The sequence below is a fragment of the Delphinapterus leucas genome, chromosome 4 (assembly GCF_059928025.1).
Source record: "Delphinapterus leucas isolate spDelLeu-1000000601 "Yukka" chromosome 4, BTC_Dleu_Yukka2, whole genome shotgun sequence".
In the NCBI taxonomy this organism is placed as follows: domain Eukaryota; kingdom Metazoa; phylum Chordata; class Mammalia; order Artiodactyla; family Monodontidae; genus Delphinapterus; species Delphinapterus leucas.
In genome coordinates this window covers 1,945,311-1,967,913 of record NC_143132.1, presented here as the reverse complement: position 1 = coordinate 1,967,913, position 22,603 = coordinate 1,945,311, and the positions used below count along the sequence as shown (strand labels likewise).

General features: G+C 61.2%; 1 protein-coding gene across 1 annotated transcript; it reads left to right on the top strand.

Moving 5' to 3' along the window:
• Positions 1-3,261: 3,261 nt before the first annotated feature.
• Positions 3,262-13,717, top strand: AIRE (autoimmune regulator). Its single transcript, XM_089910119.1, has 14 exons — positions 3,262-3,411; positions 3,943-4,117; positions 4,361-4,511; positions 4,868-4,959; positions 5,504-5,617; positions 6,424-6,569; positions 6,741-6,821; positions 7,741-7,856; positions 8,874-8,973; positions 9,550-9,732; positions 10,346-10,467; positions 10,604-10,757; positions 12,037-12,105; positions 13,179-13,717. The coding sequence occupies exons 1-14, from the start codon at positions 3,262-3,264 to the stop codon at positions 13,257-13,259; spliced, it is 1,734 nt and encodes a 577-aa protein (XP_089766245.1). The 3' UTR covers positions 13,260-13,717.
• The last annotated feature ends 8,886 nt before the right edge of the window (positions 13,718-22,603 follow it).

Genomic DNA, 22,603 nt, shown 5'->3' with positions numbered 1-22,603 from the left:
AAGGCCAGCAGCCGAGGGACAGGACCCCCTCCTGTTCCCACCCTGCCACTGGGGCCTCCTCCTTCCTGACATCTGGGCATATCTCTCAGGGAGCATTTCCTCCTCCTGGCAAGCTGGGAGTGCCTGACATGACCTGGGCAACAAGGGAGTGTCCTATGTGCTGAGAGCATGCACCTGGACACCATCCATCCAAGGCCATTTACTAGCTGTGTGACTTTGGTCAAGTTCCTTAACCTCTCTGTGCCTCAATCTCCCTATCTGTAGAATGGGGATGATAATAATGTTGAACGAACAGGGTGGTTCTGGGATTAAGTAAGGGCAATTGCAAAGTACTCAGAACAGTGCCTAGTGTGCAGTGGGGCTGGTGTGTCTCATACGTAGCATCACTGCACTGCAGGAGAAGCTCCTGTGCTCGCTCCCTTGCAGGTGAGGACAGAGGCTCAGAGACTCACTACTGAGGGGTGGGCAAGTTGCTGGGCTGCTCGCTGTCTGGAGAAGGAGCTGAGGCTCAGCCCCGAAGGCAGTGACCTGGCTGAAGGCAGTGCCGGCCCTTGAGGGGCCCCTCTCACCTCCACACACCCTGGGCCGCTCCAGGTAAGGGGTTGCTATGGAAACCCCCGGCGTAGTGGAAAGTCCGAAACTCTACAGGAGCCTGTTTGCTAATCTCCAAGCCAGAGCCTGGGTGACACCCGAAGCAGTCAGGCCAGCCTCACGACAGAGGCACCTGCAAGGGTATCAGGGCTTTAAAGAGTGAAGTGAAGACTTTGCTCTTCTTGGCAGTTTTTAATTTCCCTTGAACCGTTGGCCTGTGACTAAAGCGTTCCCTAGGGACCACCCAGCCCCCCCAGGGAGAAAATGCACTGGGTGCAGAGTGGCGCTGGAGGAGCACGATGCTGAAAGAATCGGGGCTGTGGGCCAGTCACCTCAAGGCCACAAACATAGCTCCCTGGCATCTGGGTGCTTCTGTGTGTGAAATTTGGGGTCACGCAGGACACGCAGGAAAGACCCCCAAGCCCCACATCTCCACAGCTGCACCCACGGCACTGGAGCCTGTGGGCTTGGCGCCCTGGAGGTGGGCAGTGCCAGGGCCCTGCTCCTGACTCAGTCCCCAGAACATTCTACAGGAGAACTAGCCCAAGAGCTCCATGCTCAGGTCCTGGCCCTGGAGATGACCGCCCCCTGTGCCGGCCCCAGGCTGACGGAGCTCACGTCTCCACCTCCAACACCGCTGCCCCAGGCTTGGAGCAGCCCAAGGCCCAGAACTGAACCATCAGGGGCCCGGGCCTGGAGGTGGGGACACAAAGGCTGGGCTCCCAGGTCAGGAGGGGACTCACAGTGCCCCACCCCGGACTCCCACCTCAGTGTAAAACATGAGGGCCGACGCATGCAAGAAGTCTCGGTGACAGCCCCGTCTCATCGGTCACGAGTCCTTCCCCCTGCCCCGTGTGGCCGGTCCCAGCCCAGTGCTGGCCCTGACCCCAGGCTTCCTGGAGCCCCCCCCCCCACCCTCCAGCCCCATCCCCAGGCGCCCAGCTTCTCTCCCTAACACAACCTGGCCAGACAGCTTCCTCCAAAAGTCCTCCCAACTCTGCAGGCTGACCACAGGGATGGTCCTTCCCACTGTGCCTTGTATCCCTGCCCCCTAACCAGACCATGCTGTCTGGGCCCCCGAGAGCTCAGCATCCCTGGATGCCCCAGTCCACTGCCCCTGCCCACGAGTTGCCTGGGATGCTGTTCCCATCTCGTGGACTTAGGGACCCCTGCTGCGACCCTCCAGGAAGCCTTCCCTACTTCCCCCCAGAAGCTTCTGTCCCCCAGCTTCTGTCCCCCACCTAGGAAGACTCCTGGGGCGCCCCTTCCTGGGCTGTGAGCCACACAAAGACAGAGGTTCCCACGGCCCATACACAGGCATGTCTGTCCATGGGGCCAGCTGCCTTCTAGAAGCCTTACTTTCTAACACACCTGGAGGAAGTAGAAGGTGGGTATCAGCTGGGGACTCCCAGTGGAGTGTGTTCATTTTAAAAATGAGAGGACTGGACGCAACCTAAATGCCCACTGGCAGGTGAATGGATAAAGGAGACGTGGTGCATATACACAGTGGAATGTTACTCAACCATGGAAAGGAACGGAACTGGGTCATTTGCAGAGATGTGGACGGACCTAGAGACTGTCATACAGAGTGAAGTAGGTCAGAAAGAGAAAAACAAATATCGTGTATTAACTCATATATGTGGAATCTAGAAAAATGGTACAGATGAACCTGTGTTTGCAAAGTGGAAATAGAGACACAGACGTAGAGAATAAACGTATGGGCACCAAGGGGGGAAAGGGAGGGTGGGATGAATTGGGAGATTGGGATTGACATATATATACTACTATGTATAAAATAGATAACTAATGAGAACCTGCTGTATAGCACAGGGAACTCCACTTCGCTGTACGGTAGAAACTAACACGACACTGTAAAACAACTATAGCCCAATAATTAAAAAATGAACAAACAGACAAAAAATGAGAGCACTGAAGGCCAAGGAAGGAAAGCCACTTGCCCAGCATCACCAGCCTCCAGGCAGTGCCCAGCTCTGAACCCACTGACACGCGCTCGTCATACCCCAGGTCCTCCGTCAGGTGGGTACCTCCTCCTACAGCCCCAGGCTTGGGACCCTGAGCAGCTGCCCCGTGGAGGCTTCCCGTGCTGCCTCTCCCAGCTGCTGGGGCACCTGGGCAGCCCCTGCTCGTGTCTGACACTGCACCCCAGGTGAGGTGAAGACACCTGTCCTGGCTTTTCCCCATTTGAGCAGGGCCCTGTGGGATGCTGGCTGGAACCGCATTTTGGGAATTGAGTCCAGAGGCTTCTTTAAAAAGGAAAGAAAAGCCAGCAGCCTGCTGACGGGTGCACAAGGGGGCTGGCAGGTGGCTGGGACTATCTAGCACTCGGGTTACAGGGAAGTTTCCGTTCCTGCCCCTGAGGAAGCTCCCTGGGCCCTGATTGGCTCGGGCTGAGCGGCTTTTGCTCTCTCCAAGGAGAGCCTATAATAGAGACCCGGGCCGTGAGCTCAGACCCGCGGAGGCCGGAGGAAGCGCCTGGGGCTCCCTCTTCCCGGGCCAGGCGTGCCCACCCAGGTGCCCATCGGCGCAGGGGGCGCGCCAGGGCCAGGAGGCTGACACGGCCCAGACACCCAACAAGTCCAGCGGCACCCCGAGGCCGCGGGAACCCAGGCGGGGAGAGCGGGCCCCCAGTCCCGTGTCCCCGACCCTGCAATGATGGGCGAGGCCCGGGCCGGTGGGGACCCGGCGCTGCGCCGCCTCCTGAGGCTGCACCGCACGGAGATAGCCGTGGCCGTGGACAGCGCCTTCCCGCTGCTGCACGCGCTGGTCGACCACGACGTCGTCCCCGAGGACAAATTCCAGGTGGGCCCCTATCCAGACCAGCGACCCAGCAACACGCCCCAGCCTTCCCCACGCCCGCGCCCAGGAGCTGGCAAGGTCGCGGAAGACCCGTTCCAGAGGGACACTCCCCAGCCCCAGCCCCTCCCCACTCTCCCGCCCCCAAGCCCCTCCCCGTCCCCAAGCCCCAGCACCAGGGTAAGGTCCCTGCCGCTAACCCGCAGCCTGCCCCACGCCCCACCCGCCAGCGGAGCGAATGGTCTCCAAGACAAGTTCCGGTGCCCCCCCAGATCCCCAAAGCCCCCTCCCAGCCCTCCCCAAGCCTCCCTCCAAGTTGAACCCAGTCTCCTAAGGTGAATTCCAGGTGGCCCCCCCACCTCACCCCAGCACCCCCCTGCCATCCCCACACCTGCCCCAAGCCAAGGGGATGGACACAGGTGCCCAAGTCTCCAGCGGCCTCCTCGGGGTCAGCATTTGCCCTCTGGTCCCGCAGTGGAGGTGGCAGGAAGGGGGGTACCCGGGAAGGGCGGGGCCCCCATTCCCGCTTTGCTTCAGGAGACGCTGCGTCTGAAGGAGAAGGAGGGCTGCCCACAGGCCTTCCACGCGCTCCTCTCGTGGCTCCTGACCCAGGACACGGCCGTCATCCTGGACTTCTGGAGGGTCCTCTTCAAGGACTACAACCTGGAGAGATACACCCGGCTGCAGCCCATCCTAGACAGCTTCCCCAAAGGTGGGGGGCACTGGGGGCTGGGGTCCCGGCCGGCTCAGCCTCCCTCACTGGGGCTGGCAGCAGGAGTCATCCTCTGAGCCCCAGTTGGACTGTGAGAGGGGAGGCGTGGGGCTGTTTAGGGATCCCCGGACATCACCTAGACCATCTTGGCTTCTAAGAGCAAAGAGCTGAGGCCTCACCTGCCTGAACGGGGCGTCAGTTCTGGGCTTGAAGCTCAGCCTCCGGCCCTGCACACGCCCGCAGATGTGGACCTCAGCCAGCCCCGGAAGGGGAGGAGGCCCCCGGCTGGCCCCAAGGCCACCGTGCTGCTGCCCAGGCCTCCCACCAAGAGGAAGGCCCTGGAGGAACCGAGGGCCACACCGCCGGCAGCTCTGTCCCCGAGGGGCACCTCCAGCCCAGGTACCCAGCTTGAGGAGCCGGTGGGCTCACAGATCCCCTCACGGAGCCCTACACCCCCTGACCATGCCCCCTCCCCGACCTGGTCCGGGAGCATCTGTCCCTCCTGCTTGGCCCAGAGTCAGCCTGGCAGAGGTCCCTCTGGGGACTTGGACGGACACCCTGTATGAGCCCCGCAGCCCTTGTTGACCCCTGGGCCCTGTGAGTAGGCAGGTGGGCGTACTTCCTGTCTCCTGATGTGGACACCAGAGCCCGGTAAAGCAAGGGGACACACCAGAGTCCGGGAGACCCCACCTGGCACTCTCCCACCTGCGCCCTGGCCTTGGCCCAGCAGCGGGAGGAGGGCCAGGCTGTCCCTGCTCCCCCGACAGGCTCCCAAGTCAAGGCCAAGCCCTCCAAGAAGTCAGAGAGCAACGCAGAGCCACAGCGCCTCCCGCTGGGCAACGGTGAGCCAGGCCCCAGGTCTGGGGGTCAGGGGTCTGTCTTGGGAGCTGGGACCATGCTGGCCTGGGGTCACCCCACCTATGCCCCTCTGAGTGCCCCATCCTTCAGGGCCAGCTCCGACCCTGCTTCCTCCAGAGAATACCCCCTGTCCCTTGGCCAGATGCAACCTGGGACCTGGAGACCTCCCATGGGCCCCTGGTGCCAGCCTGAGGGCAGGCTCTGGGGACCCTGCCTCCCTCCCAGCCCAGCCCAGGGCCACATCCCAGCGTCTCTGTTCATTCCCGCCAGCTGGGTTCGGACGGCTCGTACACCACACACCAGACCACACCACATACGTGTACACGCACACGCACATGCACTCCATGGCCCGTCTCTGCACTTACATGTGGGCTGTCTGTCTGTGGAGGGGCTGGACCCCCTCCCCGGCCTGCCCTGTGTGGAAAGAAGGAAGGATTCTGCTGCCCGGACGCCCCGCACTCCCCACTGCCCATGCTCAGGAGCCATCGTCCCAACAGGTGACCCCCCATTTGGTGCTCCTTTCCCCAGGAATTCAGACCATGTCCGCTTCGGTCCAGAGAGCCATGGCCGTGTCATCTGGGGACGTCCCAGGAGCCCGCGGGGCCGTGGAGGGGATCCTCATCCAGCAGGTGTTTGAGGCAGGTAGACGGCGCTGGGGAGGGGCTGCCAGGGGATCCACGTCCCCGCTCAGCTCCCCGGTGGCTCCAGAGCATGGACGAGGCAGCCCCTACTCCCTGCAGTGGGTCTGCCGTCTCTGGAGCGGATGCTCTGGGCAGGGCTTGGGGAACTCCTGGACTCTAAGCTGGACAACCTGCGGCCCCAGCCCCGCCCGCCCCATCCTTGCAGCTCCTCCTTCCTCCACTCCCTGTGCTGCACACCCTCTGGGGACGCCGAGGACCCTGGGAGCTGGTGCGGGCTCCAGTCTCACCCACCAGGGATGGTCCCAAGGATCCCTACAGCAGTTTCCTAGGGCCGTTATGACGGGTTGCCACAAACGGGGTGGCTTAAAGCAACAGAAACACCAAAATCAAGGTGTGGGCGGGGCCGGGCTTGCTCCCTCAGAGGCTCTAGGGCAGAGGCTTCTCTGCTTCCTCCAGCTCCTGGCAACCCCCATGCCCCGGCTTGTAGTCACATCAGTCCAGCTCCTCGCCACAGAGCCTCCTCCCTGTGTCTCTCTGCGTCCTCTTGTCTTCTCATAAGGATGCTGTCCTTGGACTTCGGTCCAGTGCAAGCCCATCTTAACATCTACAAAGACCCTACTTGCGAATAAGGCTGCATTCCGAGACTCCGAGTGGACGAGAATTTGGGCGACGTGCTTCCCCCCAGCAGAGAATCCCTGCTGTGTTCAGGACCCTGGGCCCAGAGCTGACTGGGGTGGTGTTTGTGGGGGAGGAACAGCCAGCTGTAGAGCCTCCCTGCCAGGCCCCCCCCGACCCGTCTCCTCCCAGGTGGCTCCAAGAAGTGCATCCAGGTTGGGGGGGAGTTTTACACTCCCAGCAAGTTTGAAGACCCCAGTGGGGCAAAGAACAAGACCCGAAGCGGCAGCAGCCTGAAGACGCTGGTCCGAGCCAAGGGGACCCAGGCTCCTGTCCCTGTAAGCGCTGCTGGGACCGCCCCTGGGGAGGCCTGGCCGTTGGCCCCCTCCCCCAGCACCCGGGGCAGCAGCGTCATGTCACCTCCGGTGGGGAGCTCTGCTGGGGCTGGGGACTGCCCCTCCCGCCCGAATGCCTCCCCTGCTGGTGACCCTCTCTCTTCTCCCTGGCAGGGTGGAGGCGATTCGAGGGCAGGCCAGCGGGACAGGGCCCCGGGCCCCCCTGCCCTCCCCAGTGAGCCCCAGCTGCACCAGGTAAGGCTCAGAGCACCCCCAGGATCGTGAGGGCGGGGCCTCCTGCCGATTTGCCGCTTGTCCAGGGCAGTCACTCCAGGGACTGGAGGACAGAGGTCTAAGCTTCTGTTCACAGGGTGGAACACTTTATTTTTAATAGCATTTTTTTCTGATAATACGCAATTGTAAAAATTCACATAAGTTAGAGCACGTGAGTCCTCCCAGGCTCTTAAAAGCACAGCGTTTGGTCCGGCTGCCAGCTGTCCCACGCCTCACAGTTGGGCCCTTGGTATGGCTGTGTCCCCTGCTAGGAGCCAGGAACCCAAGCATCACGTATGCCCTTGGGCTCCCAGCATCGGTTCTGCCAGGGATCCCGACACCCCCGCCAGGCGCGGTGCTGGCCCCCGGGGAATGAGGAAATGAGAAGGACTCAAGCCTGCCCCCAGGAGCTCCTGGGCTGCTGGGGCCTGCGGGGGGGGTTGCTACAATGAGTACGCTCATCACTGTGACGGGCTGCCCAGCCCTGTAGTCCCCGGGGGGCTTCTGAAGGAAGTGGCATCCAGGGGGGCACGGTGGGTGCCATCCAGGCAAGGGCGCAAGCAGGCCTCAGGCGGAGGGGACAGCAGGTGACCAGGGCCAACGGGAACACCACTGGGCCTGCCCCTCCGCTGCCCCGTGGGTGTGGCCGTGTGGTCTTGGGGCCACCTGGAGCACAGGCACCCGCGAGGAACCAGCCTTCCTTAAGGACCGTTCTTCCCAAGAGGGATGGGCCAGCAGGTGTTCGGGGCTAGAGTCTCAGAGGTGGGGGGGCCTTGGGGAGCCCTGGGGAGCAGGCAGTCAGGGCGGGATTCCAGCAGGGAGCCGGCGAGGGGAGTCTCTCGGGGAGGGCGCTGCCCCATCCCGGGTCCTCCAGACGCTGCGTGTCTCTCACCTGTGCCAGAAGAACGAGGATGAATGTGCGGCGTGCAGGGACGGCGGGGAGCTCCTCTGCTGCGACGGCTGCCCCCGCGCCTTCCACCTGGCCTGCCTGACGCCCCCGCTCCACCAGATCCCCAGGTGGGCCTGGCCCCGCCCAGCCTCCTCACTGGCCCGCCCTGAGTGGGAGGCCGCCCAGCAGTGTCTCCACTCCAGGGATGGGCAGTGAGGCCAGCCTGGGAGGGGGCCTTGGCTCAGGTCGCCGGGCGGTGGGGCTGGGGCCCGGGATCCTCCCACCCATGTCCCCGCGTGGCCGCGCTGTCCCCCCCAGCCTGGCCAGCAGGCCCCTGAGGCCCAAGGCAAGGGACGGCCGTCCCGTCCCATCTCGTCCCATCTCCCCCAGCCCAGAGCGCCACAAGCAGCTGACCAGCGGCACCAAGCAGGGTCTGACTCCAAGTCGGGCTGGGGAGCACAGAGGCCACAGAGCTGCCCCCCAAGGGCCGGTGGGGGCACAGGCTAGGTCCAGCGCAAGGCCTCCTGCCCTGGCCCCCTGGGACAGCGCTGTCCGCTACCAGCAGCTTCCGCAGGCCAGGGCGGCCTGGGTGCAGGGCGGAGCGCTGGGTGGGCATTCTCGCCCCGACCCTGCCCCGCTCACCGCACGACCTTGACCAGGTCACATCTCTGGCCGGGTCATCCCTCAGCTCTGCTCAATGCCGCCCGCCTTCCATTCTCTTCCTTCCTGCCCTTGACCGGCCCCTGTTCTACTGGGCACCGTCCCCCCGTGGAATCGAGGGAGGCCAGCCTAGGGAGGCCCCGCCTGCAAGGCAGGGCCCGTGAGAGCCACGCACAGGCCCAGGCCGCTGCAGGTTCGCGGGTGTCGGGAATTCTTGGGGCTCATCCAAGAAGCACTCGGGGGACGTGCCAGGCTGGCGAGGGCCGCCCCAGCAGGCTTAGCTACCCCAGCATCCCGGGCTCTCCTGCTCACCGGCCGGGCAGGCCCTTCCCCTGTGGCTCTGCCCGTTCCCCTTAGTTTCCCCATCGGGGAACGGAAAGGGCGACCTGGAGAAGCCCTCAGGCCTCCCCTGTGTTGCGGGCTTGGGAGTCCACTGTCCCCTCTGCCTCGCCCTGCATGTCTCTGGCCGGTGACAACGCGACCAGTGGGACCTGGAGGTGCTCCAGCTGCCTCCAGGGAAGAGCCCAGCAGGACCTGCCCCGGGCTGAGGAGCCCCGGCCCCAGGAGCCGCCTGCAGAGACCCCGGTACACACAGGCCCACTCCCAGGCCCTCTGTCCACCGGCTGCCTGCCTCCTGGCCACTTCTGTGGGTTGGGCCTGCCCCAGCCAGAGAGCCACGTGCCCCCCACCCTGGCCTGGCCCCATCAATTCCACTTTCTCCTGTGGGACCAGGGGGGCGCAGGCCACCGGGAAGCGGCCCTTACAACGGCCCCGCTTCTCAGCCCTCTGCTTTGGGGGACTTCAGCTCTATCAGCCCAACACAGGGGACGCACTTCGACCACCAATAACATTCTCCAAAAATGTTTTAAGTGTTCTGTTACCGCAAAGTCACAACGGATACGATGCGTGCCCCAGCATATGCCGAGTGTGTACTCCGACAGCCCGTGAGGGCCACGGGGCCCCGCCTTTAGATGGGGAAAGGGTCAGGGAACTTGCTGGGACCACAGAGCCGGGAACGGCACCCGGGCCTTTCCCACCCAATGTGGCGCTCTTCCCCACGACGCCAGCCCCCGGTTCCCAGGGCCCCAGCGGTCACTAACTCCTGGGTGGTGCTGGGCAAGTCCCCTGCAACACCTCTGAGAACTGACCCTCCGGTTCCAGGTCCTCCTGGCACTGAGGTCAGCGGGAGAGGAGGCCAGGGGACCGCCCAGCGAGCGCCCCGCTGGAATGGATGTTGCGGTCACCTACAAGCACCTGCTGGCCTCACCTCCTGCAGCCCCCCCGCTTGTGCTGGACCCCTCGGCCCTGCACCCCCTGTTGTGTGTGGGCCCTGAGGGGCAGCAGGTGAGCGGGGTGCTGGGGTCAGGGTGGCTGTCTTCAGGGAGCTCAGGGTCTACAGGGGCAGCCAGGTGAGCCTGAAACAGGACAGTGACAGGCGGGGGTAAGGAGGTAGGATTCAGATGGAGGTTAGGGGTGGGGGCTGCGGGGAGGGCGGGCGGAGGAGGCTGGAGGGAGGCCCAGGGGCTCTTGGGGTTGCTAGATTACCCAGAACGAGGTGCGGGCTCTGCGGGGGAGGGTGAAGGGAAGGGGGCTGCTGGAGGGACTCCAGAGGACGCGATCATCACTCTCGAAAGCCCCCTCACAAGGGCAGGACGATAAAGCGGGTAGAGTTCGCAGCCCCAGGTCTCCCAGGCCCTCCTGCCTCCTCTGGAACGGACGCCCTTCTGGGTTCCCTTGACTAGCCCTGAAGGGGGTCCAGGCCCACCAAGGGGGACCGAGACGGGACACCTAGTTTCGCCAAGCTGCAGCCCAAAGGTGCTGGGGCGCCCTTGACCTCTCTAGGCCTGGATCCCGAAACCTCGGACTCACCCCCCACCCCGTGCGCCCCTCCCGGAGGGGTCCCGGGGCCGTGCGCCCCTCCCCGGCCCCCGGTCACCCCGCCGTGGTCCGTCTGCAGGGCCCGGCGCCCGGCGCGAGGTGCGGGGTGTGCGGGGACGGCGCTGACGCGCTTCGGTGCTCACACTGCACCGCCGCCTTCCACTGGCGCTGCCACTTCCCCGCCGGCGCTGCCCGGCCCGGGTGAGTGCGGGGCCGGCACCGGGAGGGGGAGGGGGAGGGCCGGCGACCCCCAACGGCTTTAAGATTCCGGGGTGCAGAGGGCACTCCCAGCCCTGCCCCAGCCCCGGCAGCCTGCAGCCTCTCCTCCGCTCGCCAGGGCCGCCCTGCGCTGCAAATCCTGCTCCGGAGACCCCGCCCCGGCCCCCGGGGAGGGGGCGCCCGCCGCGAGTCCCGCCCTGAGCCCCGCCCGCCCGGCTCCCGGGACCCTCAAACTCATCGCCAAAGCCGCCGCCGCCGGCCCTGGGGCGCAGGTGAGGGGGGATCCCGCATCTCCAGGGGAGGCCCCGGCCCGGGCGCCAGCTTCGCGGGTGTGCACCAAACCTGACCATGTGTTTATTCTGTACATACGATATATTTGTTTAAATCAACTCCCGTCTGATAACTTAAATCTGCAGAGAAAGGCAACCCTCCCAAGCCACAGTGGCTATGCAGCCGCCGGTTGGGGTTGGTTGCAGGTCCAGAGCTCCACTAACCCCACAGCTGCCCTGGCCCCTTCCGCACCCCCCAGAGTGACCCGTGCAGGGAGCGCCATCCTCGTCCTCGCGGTGGGGCGGGGCAGGGGAGAGCGGAAGGAGAGACGTGTGACTCCACCCGTGTCATCTCGCCTCCAATCCTCCAGCAGCCTTGGGCCCTGGGACCTTGGGGAGGAGGGACTAGCCTCACTGAACCTTCACTTCCCAGGGCTCCCTCAGAGCCAGGGAGTCCTGTGTGTCTCCTGCCCAGAGGCCTGCAGAAGGTGGCGCATCTGCCCCGACTGCCCGCAGCAGGGGCCTTCCTGACCACATCCCTGCCCCTGAGGAATCCTCGGGGGCCCGGGGTGGTGATGTCCTACCCCCGTCCATGGTCCATCCTACCTCCCAGTCCCGCCTCGTAATCCCCTGCACGCACGGTGGGTGACAGGGCACCCCAGGCGCTGGGCACAAGAGGGCTCACACCTACTGGCGTTCCGCTCCTTCTGGAAGCCTCTCTCCGGATCCCCAGCACTCTGCACTGTGTGTGCCAAGCCCTCACCCAGGGCTGGTGGCATCAAGGGCTGGAGAAGGTCCCGAGATTTGGCTGATCTGAGCTACAAACTGGACGATTGCATGTGGTTCCACTTAGCATGGCCTCGCTCCGCCTAGCCTGCAAGCCAGGGGGAGTGTGCCGTGTCCCCAGCTCTGGCCCTCGCCCCTCAGGGGCACGGTTGGCCCCGCAGGCTTGTTGGGTGGCTGAAGGGTGGCTGTGGGACCAGACTCTTTCCTATCTGGGCCTCACGTTTCCCATTGGTGACAGGGTCCCTTCCAGCTGGTCCTTGCCCCAGAGGGGTGGCAGGGACCTGGCCAGGCAGCCCCCAGCTCGCCCGCGCCCACTCTGCCTCCGGAGCCAGGTGTTAGAATTCAGTTCCCGGGGTCCCGCCTGGAGAAGCGCGCAGCACCCCACTGCCCTGGCGCGGACACTGCTGCTGCCTCTGTAGGGAGTCCTGCTGCTGTGGGGATGAGCCCGGCAGGGGTGCAGAAGGTGGCTTGACCTCCTCCCTGTTCTGGGTTCCAGGCGGGGGACGATTCTGCTGTTCATGAGCCAGTTCTGCACAGGGATGACCTGGAGTCCCTCCTGAGTGAGGTAACACGTCACCTGGCTGGGGCCACACCCGTCCCTCTCTGCCTCCGCCTCCGCGGCCTCTGAAGCAGCCAGCTCCCAGGCCACGGGAGCAGCTGGAGGCCCCTGTTCTGGGAACGCTGGACACCACAGGCCCACGTCACCCCAGATGGAGCTGGCCCCTCCGCGCACAAACGAGCCAGAGCGGGCCCCAAGCTGCTCCCCTTTCTAGCTGCCCTGGAGGTCCCGGGGCCTGGACCCTGGAGAGCTGGTGTCTGCAGGAACCAGCGCCGGGGCCACTGAAGCCTGATGTGGAGGCCGTGACTTTCCCTGGGGCTAGGCACTCTGGGACCACGCCCCCTTGCACATCCCTCCCTCCCCCTCCTCAACCCAGGCCCCTCCACCGACGATGAACAGCTAGAATCACTGGGAAGAAAAGGTGGCTTTTAGAAAAGGTTAAAGTCCTCCAGCCACCCCCAGACCCCAGGTGGCTAGTACGTGTCCTCAGGGGCCTGGTGTGGCACCTTGGGGATCCCAGCTGACCACGGGGGCCCTGCCTTGGGTGGTGGGCCAAGCACGGGCAGGTCCCAGACACTGAGGCTGTCTTTAGAGGCCCCGAGAGGGCCAGGGGTGACCCGAGGTGCCAATATAGGTGGGCAGAGTGGGGCAGATTCACAAGCCCCTGTGGAGCAGGTCACCCCCGTTCTGTTGGAATATCAGGCATTCCCACGGCGCCTCCAGTCCCGCTGGAGCGTCAGGCCCTGCGCAGAGCTGGGCAGAGTGAGGGAAGGAGCTGGCCCTGCCGAGACATCCGGGAAGAGGCCACCAGTTGACAGAACAGCTGTGGTGGCTGTGCCTGGGCTTACGGGAAGCTCAGAGGAGTGTGGGATGAGGCGTGCCCCCGGCCGAAGTCTGGTGGGGCGTGGGGCCTGTTTCCGCATCTCTGTGTAGGAGGGCTGGGTTGGATGGCACCTTCCCACCACGATGTTTATGACTCAGGTGGCCCTGGAGGCCAGGGCAGGCCGGATGTGGGCCAGGCAGGCACACCTGTGCCCCAAGGTTCTGGCCCAAGCCCCGCTTTCTGCTTTGTTGTGCAGCACTCCTTCGACGGCATCCTGCAGTGGGCCATCCAGAGCATGTCCCGCCCGGTGGCTGAGGCGCCCACCTTCCCCTGCTAATCCAGGACCCCTGCCTTCAGGCAGCGTGGGAGGAGGCTGGCAGGCACCTGAGGACGCTGCCAGCGCCGAAGCAGACCTCATACGCACAGCCACTGGCTTGGAAAGGGACCGAGGGGGAGGTTAGGACCAGCCACTGAGACGTTCCGAGTGCCGTCAACAGCCAGCTTGTCAGCAGCCATGCCTATGGCGGCACAAAGCCGTCGTGTGCGCTGAAATTAAAGTCACTTCAGTGGGTTCGACATGCTCTCCAGTACAGTGCTTGTTTTGGGGCGGTGGGGGGGGGGTTCTGTTCCCCTGTGTTTCTGGTGCCCGTCGTGTAGGCTGAGCTGGCTGTAACAGGGAGAGAATGCCCGGAGCAGGAATCCCTCTGCTCCACCCTCTGCTGGAGCCCCCAGGGGCTTGCCCTGCCCCCAGCACAGCCCCTGCCCCACGTGGCCTGGCCCCACCCACCACATGCTCCTAGCTCCTGTGCTCCTCGAAGGGCCAAGCTCATCCCCACCCCAGGGCCTTTGCACGGGCTTCTCCCTCTGCTCGGAGCTCCTCTGCCTTGGTGCTTCGCATGTCTGTTTCCTCACCTGTGAGATCTCAGCTCCTCGTTCATTCATTCAGAGTCATTTATTCGGGAAACCTTTACTGTGGCTCTTCTATATGCTGAGCATTAGGGGTCCTAGAGGGACATTCCGGTGACAGACTACTCACGAGGGGGTGACCTCACACAGAAGCAGGAAAGACGACAGGGGTCAGGGGGCTGGAGTGTGCCAGGGGAGGGGCTGGAAGCTAGAGTGGTGTGTCCGGGACAGACATGAGGTCAGGTGATGGGGGCGCCGTGGGCCGCCGTGGACAGCGCTGTGTTTATTTTGCTCGTGGCACCCGCCACCGGGAGACAGCCCGTCAGAATTGAGTCCTTTCCCAGTGGTGTCTGTCTGCCCTTAAAGAGGCCACTGTGGGACCTGGGACCCTGTCTGGCTCTCAGCCATGTCCCCAGGACCTGGCACAGATGCTGGGGCGGTGTTGCTTGAAGGAGATGTCAGGGCTGTCACAGCCCCACCTGCAGAGCCCCCCGTGATAGAAGCCCTGATGGGGGTCAGAGCCCTGCAGAGGGAGGGGTAGCTGCAGGCCTCATGTGCGTTGGGGGCAGAGGTGGGATGTGTGCTGGTTTGGCACCTGTGGCTTTTGTCCCCACCCCGGGTGGGGGGCCAGCAGGGAGTAGCAGCAGGAATGGGGGTCCCAGCTCAGGACACACAGCCCTTGGACTTCTGGGGGTCTCGTGGCTCACTCAGACCCTCTGGAGCCCCTCTGTGCCAGGCACACATTAGGTAGCCTCTGCGGGGGTGGGACAGGGCATGTCGGCCCACCCAGGACAGTACTGGGGAGGGGCTGGCCGATGCCCTCCAGCGGAGGGGGTAACTGCCCCAGTCCACAAGGTTGAGCCGTTTATTCAAACAGGGACGCACTGGTGAGGACACTAGCGTCATATGAATGAGTAGGCAGCTGTTCCAGGCCGGGCCAGGCTAGGTGGGCAGCAGTGGTGCGGGGGAAGTGGGCAGTGACGGCAGATGGGACACAGCAGCCGTGGCCGCGTGTGGAGCGTCCCAGCTTGGAGGCCAGATCACATCTGTGGACAAGGGAAGAGCCAGAGGGGGGAGGAAACCAGAGTTGAGGCTTGGTGGGGGTGGGGGGATGCCCCGAGCAGGGTCCTCCAGGCTGGGGGGTGGGGAAATGGAGCGGAGGCCCTTCCCGACGCGGCGGGGGCGGGGGGGGGGCCCTGCTTACCTGAGAGCTGCTCTTCCCCACAGAGCCCAGCTGCTGTCTCTGCCCCCGGCCGCCACCCACCCACAGGACGAAGCAGGGCTGGATGAAGTTTGCAGAGGCCGGTGGGGACGACGTGGTGTGGGTACCATGGCAGTGGTGGAGGAGTATATCGGGGAGCTGACCAGCGTGAACACAGGTGTCACAGACACCCAGCCCATCGTTGTCACACCCTCCCAGGACCCCCACCACTGCTGAGCACAGACGTGGCCGGCCCTCCTCTGAGCCCACTGCAGCCCCGGCACCACTGGGTCTCACGCCAGGCTCTGGAGACCCGGCCTCGTCAGAATCCTTCTATGGATGGGTCCATGGAGACCCTCCACCGGGGGCTCAGTGCTCCCTTTGGTGGCCTCCACTGCACCCGTGTCACTTTCCTCATGTTCAGGAAATGTCACTTTTGGGAGCTGAGCACGGGGGGGGGGGGGGGTGGGTGGAGCTCGCGGCAGTCCCGAGTCCCATCTGTCTGTCCGTCTGTGGTGTGCGTGGAAGGAAGTGTGGGAAGCAGGAGGCACGCGGGGGCCATGAGCTGCATCCTTCCCTGCCGCCAGCAGCCTGAGTTTGCTGATGCTGTGCTCGTCCTGCATTTTAAGCAAAGTGGACACAAGGACGAGACAACGACTGTCCAGAGCAGGCCCTGCCCTTCTGCAGCCCCTGCGCTTTGCTTGCTCCTCAGGGACCGACCGTCCATCCACTGCTCCCGTCTGTCTTTCTGTGGGGCCGGAAGCTGGTTTGCACATCCAGCACCGAACGACTGCCGGCTACGTGACACCCTGAAGCGTGTCTGCCCAGTGGGTGAGGGGGCACCAGCCAGCGGTTTCATGTGTACAGCCCGTCCCCGGGCTTGTTTCTTGGGATGCTGCGACAAAGTGCCACAGGCCGGGGGGCTCAAATGACAGACGTTTATTCTCTCCCAGTCCTGGAGGCTGAATTCCCACATCCGGGTGCGGCAGGGCTGGTCCCTCGCAAAGCCCCCCTCCTGGGCGTGTGGACCACTGTCTCTTCCCTGGGTCCTCACATGTTTGTCCCTCTGTGCAGGTCAGTGTCCTGATCCCCTCTTCTCAGGGGGACACCGGGGCCCATCCTAACAACCCCGTTTATCTTGGCCACCTCCATGAGATCCTGCTTCCAAGTACAGCCACGTTCTGAGGTGCTGCAGGCTGAGGCTTCAGCATGTGAGCTGGGTGGGGACACAGACGCTGTCCTTGACTAGACTCCACTTGGGCTCCTCTGAGCTGGCTCAGACTTGGCCTCTGCCCTTGGTCCTTAGTTTTGGCAAGAATCTTGCCAAGTCAGTTTCGGGGAGATCCCCACCCTTGGACTCTGATGTCTCTCGAATCTGCTGCATTTCTCATCCCCACCCTCAATAGCTGGTCACCTGGCCCGCCCTCAGGAAGGGCCCCGTCGAGGGGCTTAGCCGCATCCCCTAACCTCAGTGTTTGCTCTTTGTAATTTCCATCCACTGGCCTCACCTTTGCTCCTTGGCCATAAATCCCCACTTTCCACGTTGTATTCAGAGTTGAGCCAGACCTCTCTCCCCTCCTGCAAACCCCAGTGCAGGGGTCCCCCTAGAATAAAGTTCCTTACCACCTTAGCAAGGGTCACGAGTACCTGTTTCTTTAACAGGGACAGGATTTGGCCATGACACCAACGTCGCTCTTTTCATCTGCACGGGGCTGGCAAAGGTCTTATTTCCCCGCACTTGGTTGGAGGCTTAGCTGTCAGTGTTCTGAAATTGTTAACAATCTGTGAACAAGGGGTGTGAATTTCATACCCTATCGTGCTGGACCCCTGGACGGGGTCGGGGGTCATCACTAACAAGCGGTGAAGAGCCCGGTGCAGGCGGACGTGTCGGGGGCTTGGTGGGCTTGGGAGCAGACAGCGCTCTGGACACGGTCAGAGTCGAGATAACCGAGCAGGGCTGAGCCCTTGGCTGGTGGTCTGAACTGGGCTGGACGCAGCCTCATTCGCCCTGTCACCCGAGCTCCGGTCGTCTGACTGTCAACCTGAGGCTTCCAGGATGGTCGCCTCACCTCTGTTAATTCTCTCGGGACGTGCAGTCCCTCTGGGAGGTTGGTGGCAGCACCGCAGGCAGGGGTCTCACAGGGGTCCCGGGGACAGGCACTCAGGGGGGACCAGGCCCCCGGCGGGGCTCTGACGGCCGCTCTGTTCCACCTGCGGCTTTTCCTGCAGCCTGGCTCTAAGCTGCCGGGTAACTGATGACCGCAATGGTGAGCTCCATGCAGCCCCGCTGAAGCCCCCCAGCCCTCCGACAGAGACCACCCACCAGAGGACGCCCATCCCAAACATAACACACCCCAGTCTCAGGGAAGCCCCTCGTTCTCGCCATGGCCTCCTCTCCATCCCTTCAGGGCACAGTCCCCTTTGCCTGGTCACTTGCTCTCTGACCGTCCCCTCCAGACGGTGCGTGCCTGGGGCAGGTTTGCACAGAGCCCAGGCTGGCCAGCGCCGCACAATTAGTGAATCCGACTCTGAAAATGAACTAAACGTTCAGTATCCAAGGAGAAATAATCCCAGAGGTTGGGATGTTATCCAGACAGACAATAAGAAGGATAAACACAAGCCCGGTGGGTGAACAAGATACTTATTAAATTATATTTATATGTATGTAAAATCTATGTATACACACAGAGTGCATACGTATGTACATACACTCTGTCCATCCATCTCCTTATCTCTTTATATATAGAGCGTGTATGTGTGTACTTAGAAAGTGTCTATCTATCTTCCTATCTATCTACCTGTCTATCTATGACAGAGTATGTACAGTTGACCCTTGAACAACTCAGGAGTTACCCCTGTACAGTTGAAAATCTGAGCATAACTTTTGACTCCCTTGAAACTTAATTACTAATAGTCTACTGTTGGTCAGAAGTCTTACCGATAACATAAACAGTTGATTAACGTGTATTTTGTATGTTATATGTATATATATATTTTTTATGCATTCATGACGTACTTAACTTTTTCTTAACTTTTTGGATAATTCTAGGTTATGTGGCTCGTCTGCAAGTTTTTTTAAATGATCACAAATTTCCAAAAGTTTTTCCAATATATTTATTGAAAAAAGTCTGCATATAAATGGACCCACAGTTCAAACGCATGTTTTCAAGTGTCCCCTGTATATACATATACATTTAGAAAGTGTATATTTATATATAGAGACAGAATATATATAAAAAGAGAGCATATGTACATAGACGTATGTATGAATATATGTGTGTACATGCATATATACATGCATATGTACATGTGTATGTATATGCATGTATGTGTGTGTATATAGAGGGGAATACTGGAAGAAAACACTGAAAAGATGAAGACAGTTGTGTTGAAACAAGGATTATAGATGATTTTTCCTTTGTAAACTGTTCTGTCACTCTGGTTGATTTTTAAATAACTTAAAAAGTATGATTTCCAAAAGGCACAGCCGCTTGCCACTGTGTCCCTGCGTCCTGGCCGAGGCAGGCTGGTGCAGCAGGTGGCCAGGCTGAGCTCTCCGTGGCTGGGCAGTCGCCCCCCTTCTGCCCCGAGCCCCGGCTGCCTGGCTTCACGGATCCCTGCACGAGCGGATGTGGGAAAGCCAAGGGCGTCCTCCTCCCGTGTGTTGAAGGGCAGCGTTCCATCCCAAGGAGGCTGAACACCCGGCACCCTGTTCTCTGTAAATGGCTCCAGTTATTCCAAGGGGGGGTGGACGTTACTTTAGGGGGCGATCAGGGGCAGCCCTGGGGATGGGGGTGGGACAGGTGCAGCAGCAGTGCTTCCAGAGCTAAAGGGGCGCCCGGGAGGGCAGGGTGTCAGGGGGAAGAGGATCTCCAGCCGCGACTGCCCCCCAATCTCCCACGGGGTGCAGGAGCCCCCCTCCCTTGTTCCCCACCTGCACGCCCAGACCCTCCTGCTGGGCCTCTCAGACACCTCACAGATCCGTCCCCTCTCCACCATCACTGCCCCAGAACAGCCATCACTGCTCATGGCCCCCAGATGCGCCGCCCCTCCCTCCATCCTCCACTCAGAGCCGTCTTCCTGAAATTCCTACCCTGTCCTGAACGGAACATTTGGGGGGCTGGAGAGGGGGGCATGGGGCCATCTTACTGCTCTCTCTGCCTACGTGCACGCTTGAATCCTCCACGGCAAAATGGAAAAGCAAGCCAACAAACCCCAGACCACAGGCCTTCAAGGCTCTCCCGAGTTGCAGGGGGATGATCAAAACCCCTATTCTGCTTTCAGCCAGGTCTGCCCTGCCTCTCTCCTGGAGGGGCCATCCTGGGCACTCATGGTCCCCCCGTCCCCCACCTCCCTGGGCAGGGTCCCCTCCCCGAGTCTCTGTCCAACTTTGTACCCCATGTGCAGCACCTGTGTCTCCTGGGCTCACAGACTATGAGCTTGGAGCAGGCAGACAAGGCTTGTGGTTGGAGCCCAGGAAAGGGTCGTCCCTGTGGTTGACGGGCTGGGATCTGAAGTGCTTCTGCAGCCGGTGCGAACAACCAGGCTGGGCCAGTACAAGGTCGGGGTCCCCCAGTATGCAAGCCGATGTACCCCTCACAGTCTTCCAGAAGAACCCCGGGCATAAACACGGGCCTCCCGGCCAAGCGTTGAGTGGTCCTGAGGCCTCTACTGACGAGCCTGGTGGGAGAGGAGAGGTCAGGCTGGCTGAAAAATGGAGCCCCCATCCGTCCCTCTCCCCAGCAGAGGTCAGGAACTCTACTCTGGAGGTCAGGCAGAGTGTCTGGACCTGGGAATGCCATAAACAACTGAGGCAAGGGGTCCACATGGAAAGTGCGTGGCCGGATCACCAGGCTCCACCCCCTCTTCCAGCTCCTGACGCGATCTTCCCTCCAGACAAGAGGCTGGAACATTCTTTTCTTGAATATCTGACCAACCTAAAGGGACAACAGCTCTGGGGGTTACCCAAAAAATGGCCCAGAAAGCTCACCCTACAGCAAGACTCAACAACCAAAAGTCACCTGTCACATTCAGAGGTTCTGCCTCTTAATCACAGATAGCCAAGGATTCCCAGACATCGGAGAAGGCCCCTAGGATGGCAGAGACCAAGACAAAAGGAAAGAAAGAAAGCAGCACAGATGAAAAGAGAGACTCAGAAGGGAGGAATGAATGTTAAAAAATCCAAATAAAACTGTAAGATTCTTAGAGAGATAGGCCCTGTATTCATGAAACAAGAACAAGACTCTGTTAAAAGGAACAGCTCTTGGAAATCAAAACCATGACGGCAGAAACGGAGAACTTTATACCAGGTTGGCATGGCAAGCTGAAGAAAGCTCTCTGAACGTACAGCAGAAATGAGTTATAAAATAGGAAAGTCAAGCTAAGACTTTCTAAAAATGGAAAGTAAAGCTATATAGGATATCAAAATGTAAATACCAGGAGTTCCAGAAAGAGTAAAGGGAAAACGCAGAGAGGAAAGAGTTGTCAGGGAAATGGTGCAGGAACTTGTCCCGGATAGAACACACGCACTGCTGCCTGGGAAGGACCCAGAACGTGCCCGGCCCCGCACTGGGAAGCAGACCCACACAAGGCATTTCCTGTGGAATTTCACAGCCCCCGGGAAAGGAAGGTCCTGCACGCTTCTAGGGAGGAAATATTGGGCCCTGTGCACACACAGAGGAGTCAGGCGGCTTTGACTTCCCAGATGCAACACTGGAATCAAGGAATGATGGAAGCCACCTTCAAAGTTCTGTAGGACGATGATTTCTCACCCAAGATTCTACACACAGCCAAGTCTTCAATCAAGTAACAGGGTCGAGAAAGACCAATTTCACACAGGCAGAATCTCAAAACGCCCTGAGCCCTTTCTCAGGAACCTCCTGGAGGATGTGCGCTCTGCCCAAACGAAGGAGGACGATTTGGGAGCTGGTGACCACGAAGTCCACAAGGGAAACTGATGGTGACAAGAGACCCCAGGACGACAGCTGTGTGCCCAGTGGTGAGGCCACCATCCACACAAGGGCGGGGGGCCTCGGGGCACAGAGAGTTTGAGGGCTGCCTGTGAGTCCCTGCCATTCTTCCATCTTCTTAACCTGAGGCCAGAAGGCCAGTCAAGTGGCCCAGATTCTTATCCGTGCCTGACTTGGCACAGCTGTGACTAATGAGGTCCCTCTTTCCCCTCTGTGATAATTGAAGAAATACTTGCTGTTACTCGTGATAAGAACACAACATACATGTACCCTCTTAGCCACGTTTTAAGTGTCCACTACAGAATGATTAAGTTCCAGCACCAGGCTGGACAGTGAGCTCTGGGACACACTCGTCTTGCAGAACTGAAACTCTCTCCCTTTGACTCATACCTCCCCCTGCCCCGACAATGGAATATTTTTACGTGAACTCTGTATTAGAACATAACATATATAAAGATAAAGGGACAAATCATAGGTGATCGGCTTGTTGAATTTTCATAAAGCAAACACGCCTGTGTCACCACTCAGCTCAAGAAACAGAATGCTACCAGGACTGCCCTGGCCGTCCGGCTGTTAGGACTCCGCACTCCCAAGGCAGCGGGCCTGGGTTCTATCCCTGGTCAGAGAAATAGATCCCGCATGCCGCAACTAAGAGTCCGCATGCCGTTACTAAAAACAAAAAAGACCCCGCACACCACAGTGAAGATCCCGTGTGCCGCAACTAAGACCCAGCACAGCCAGATTAATTAATTAATTAAAAGAAAGAAACAGAATGTTACCCACCCCCACCCCCAGCCCCCCACCCCACTGGGTGTCTTGGGCCCTGTCACGACGGATGCCTTTCCTCAAAGCCCCCGATTTGGTTCACGGGGACTCTCCCACCAGCGATCAGTCTTCCTGAGGGCAAGGGTCCAGTCTGTCTGGTGACTGGGCTGGATTCCCACCTTTCGGGGGACCTGGATCCGGGGAGGGGCTTCGTGGCTCCGAGTGACTGACCCACTGACCACCCAAGGTAGAGCCCCCTGTCCTGACCCAGGTGCCCACCCCACACGATGCCTGGTGTGCAGGTTTTCCAAGGGTCCAGCAAACATTTACTGAAGTAAGGGATAAATGCATGGATGGATGCGGGCTGGTTTTCCTCTTAACTCTTTTCGCATCTTAATCATCATGCACCCCTCCGGGTGGGAGGGCCGTCGCCAGGGGTGTCCCGAGTCGGGGTAGAGCTTCTGTGGCTCCTGCAATGAACGACGTCGAAACAGACCGGCGGCTGGAATAAGAAATTCCCGCGGGAAGCCGGGCAGGCAGCGATTGGCAATGGGACTCGTCTGGCCTCCCTTGGCTGGCCTTCCCTCAGGTCTGGTCACCGTGCTTGACCAGCTTCGCCGCAGGGTGTGCCTAACAGACCCAGACGGCCGCGATCCGCCCCCTCAGTAAACGCGCCCCTTGTTAGACTGAACAGGTTTAGAAACTTGAACAAAAAGGCCGGCGCTGCCGGGTCGAGCCCCAGTTCCGCCGCCCAGGTGCCGGGTGCACGTCGGCCCCGCCCCGGCGTGGACAGCGGTGACATCACACGGCGCGGGGCGGAGCGCAGGGCGCGGGGCGGGA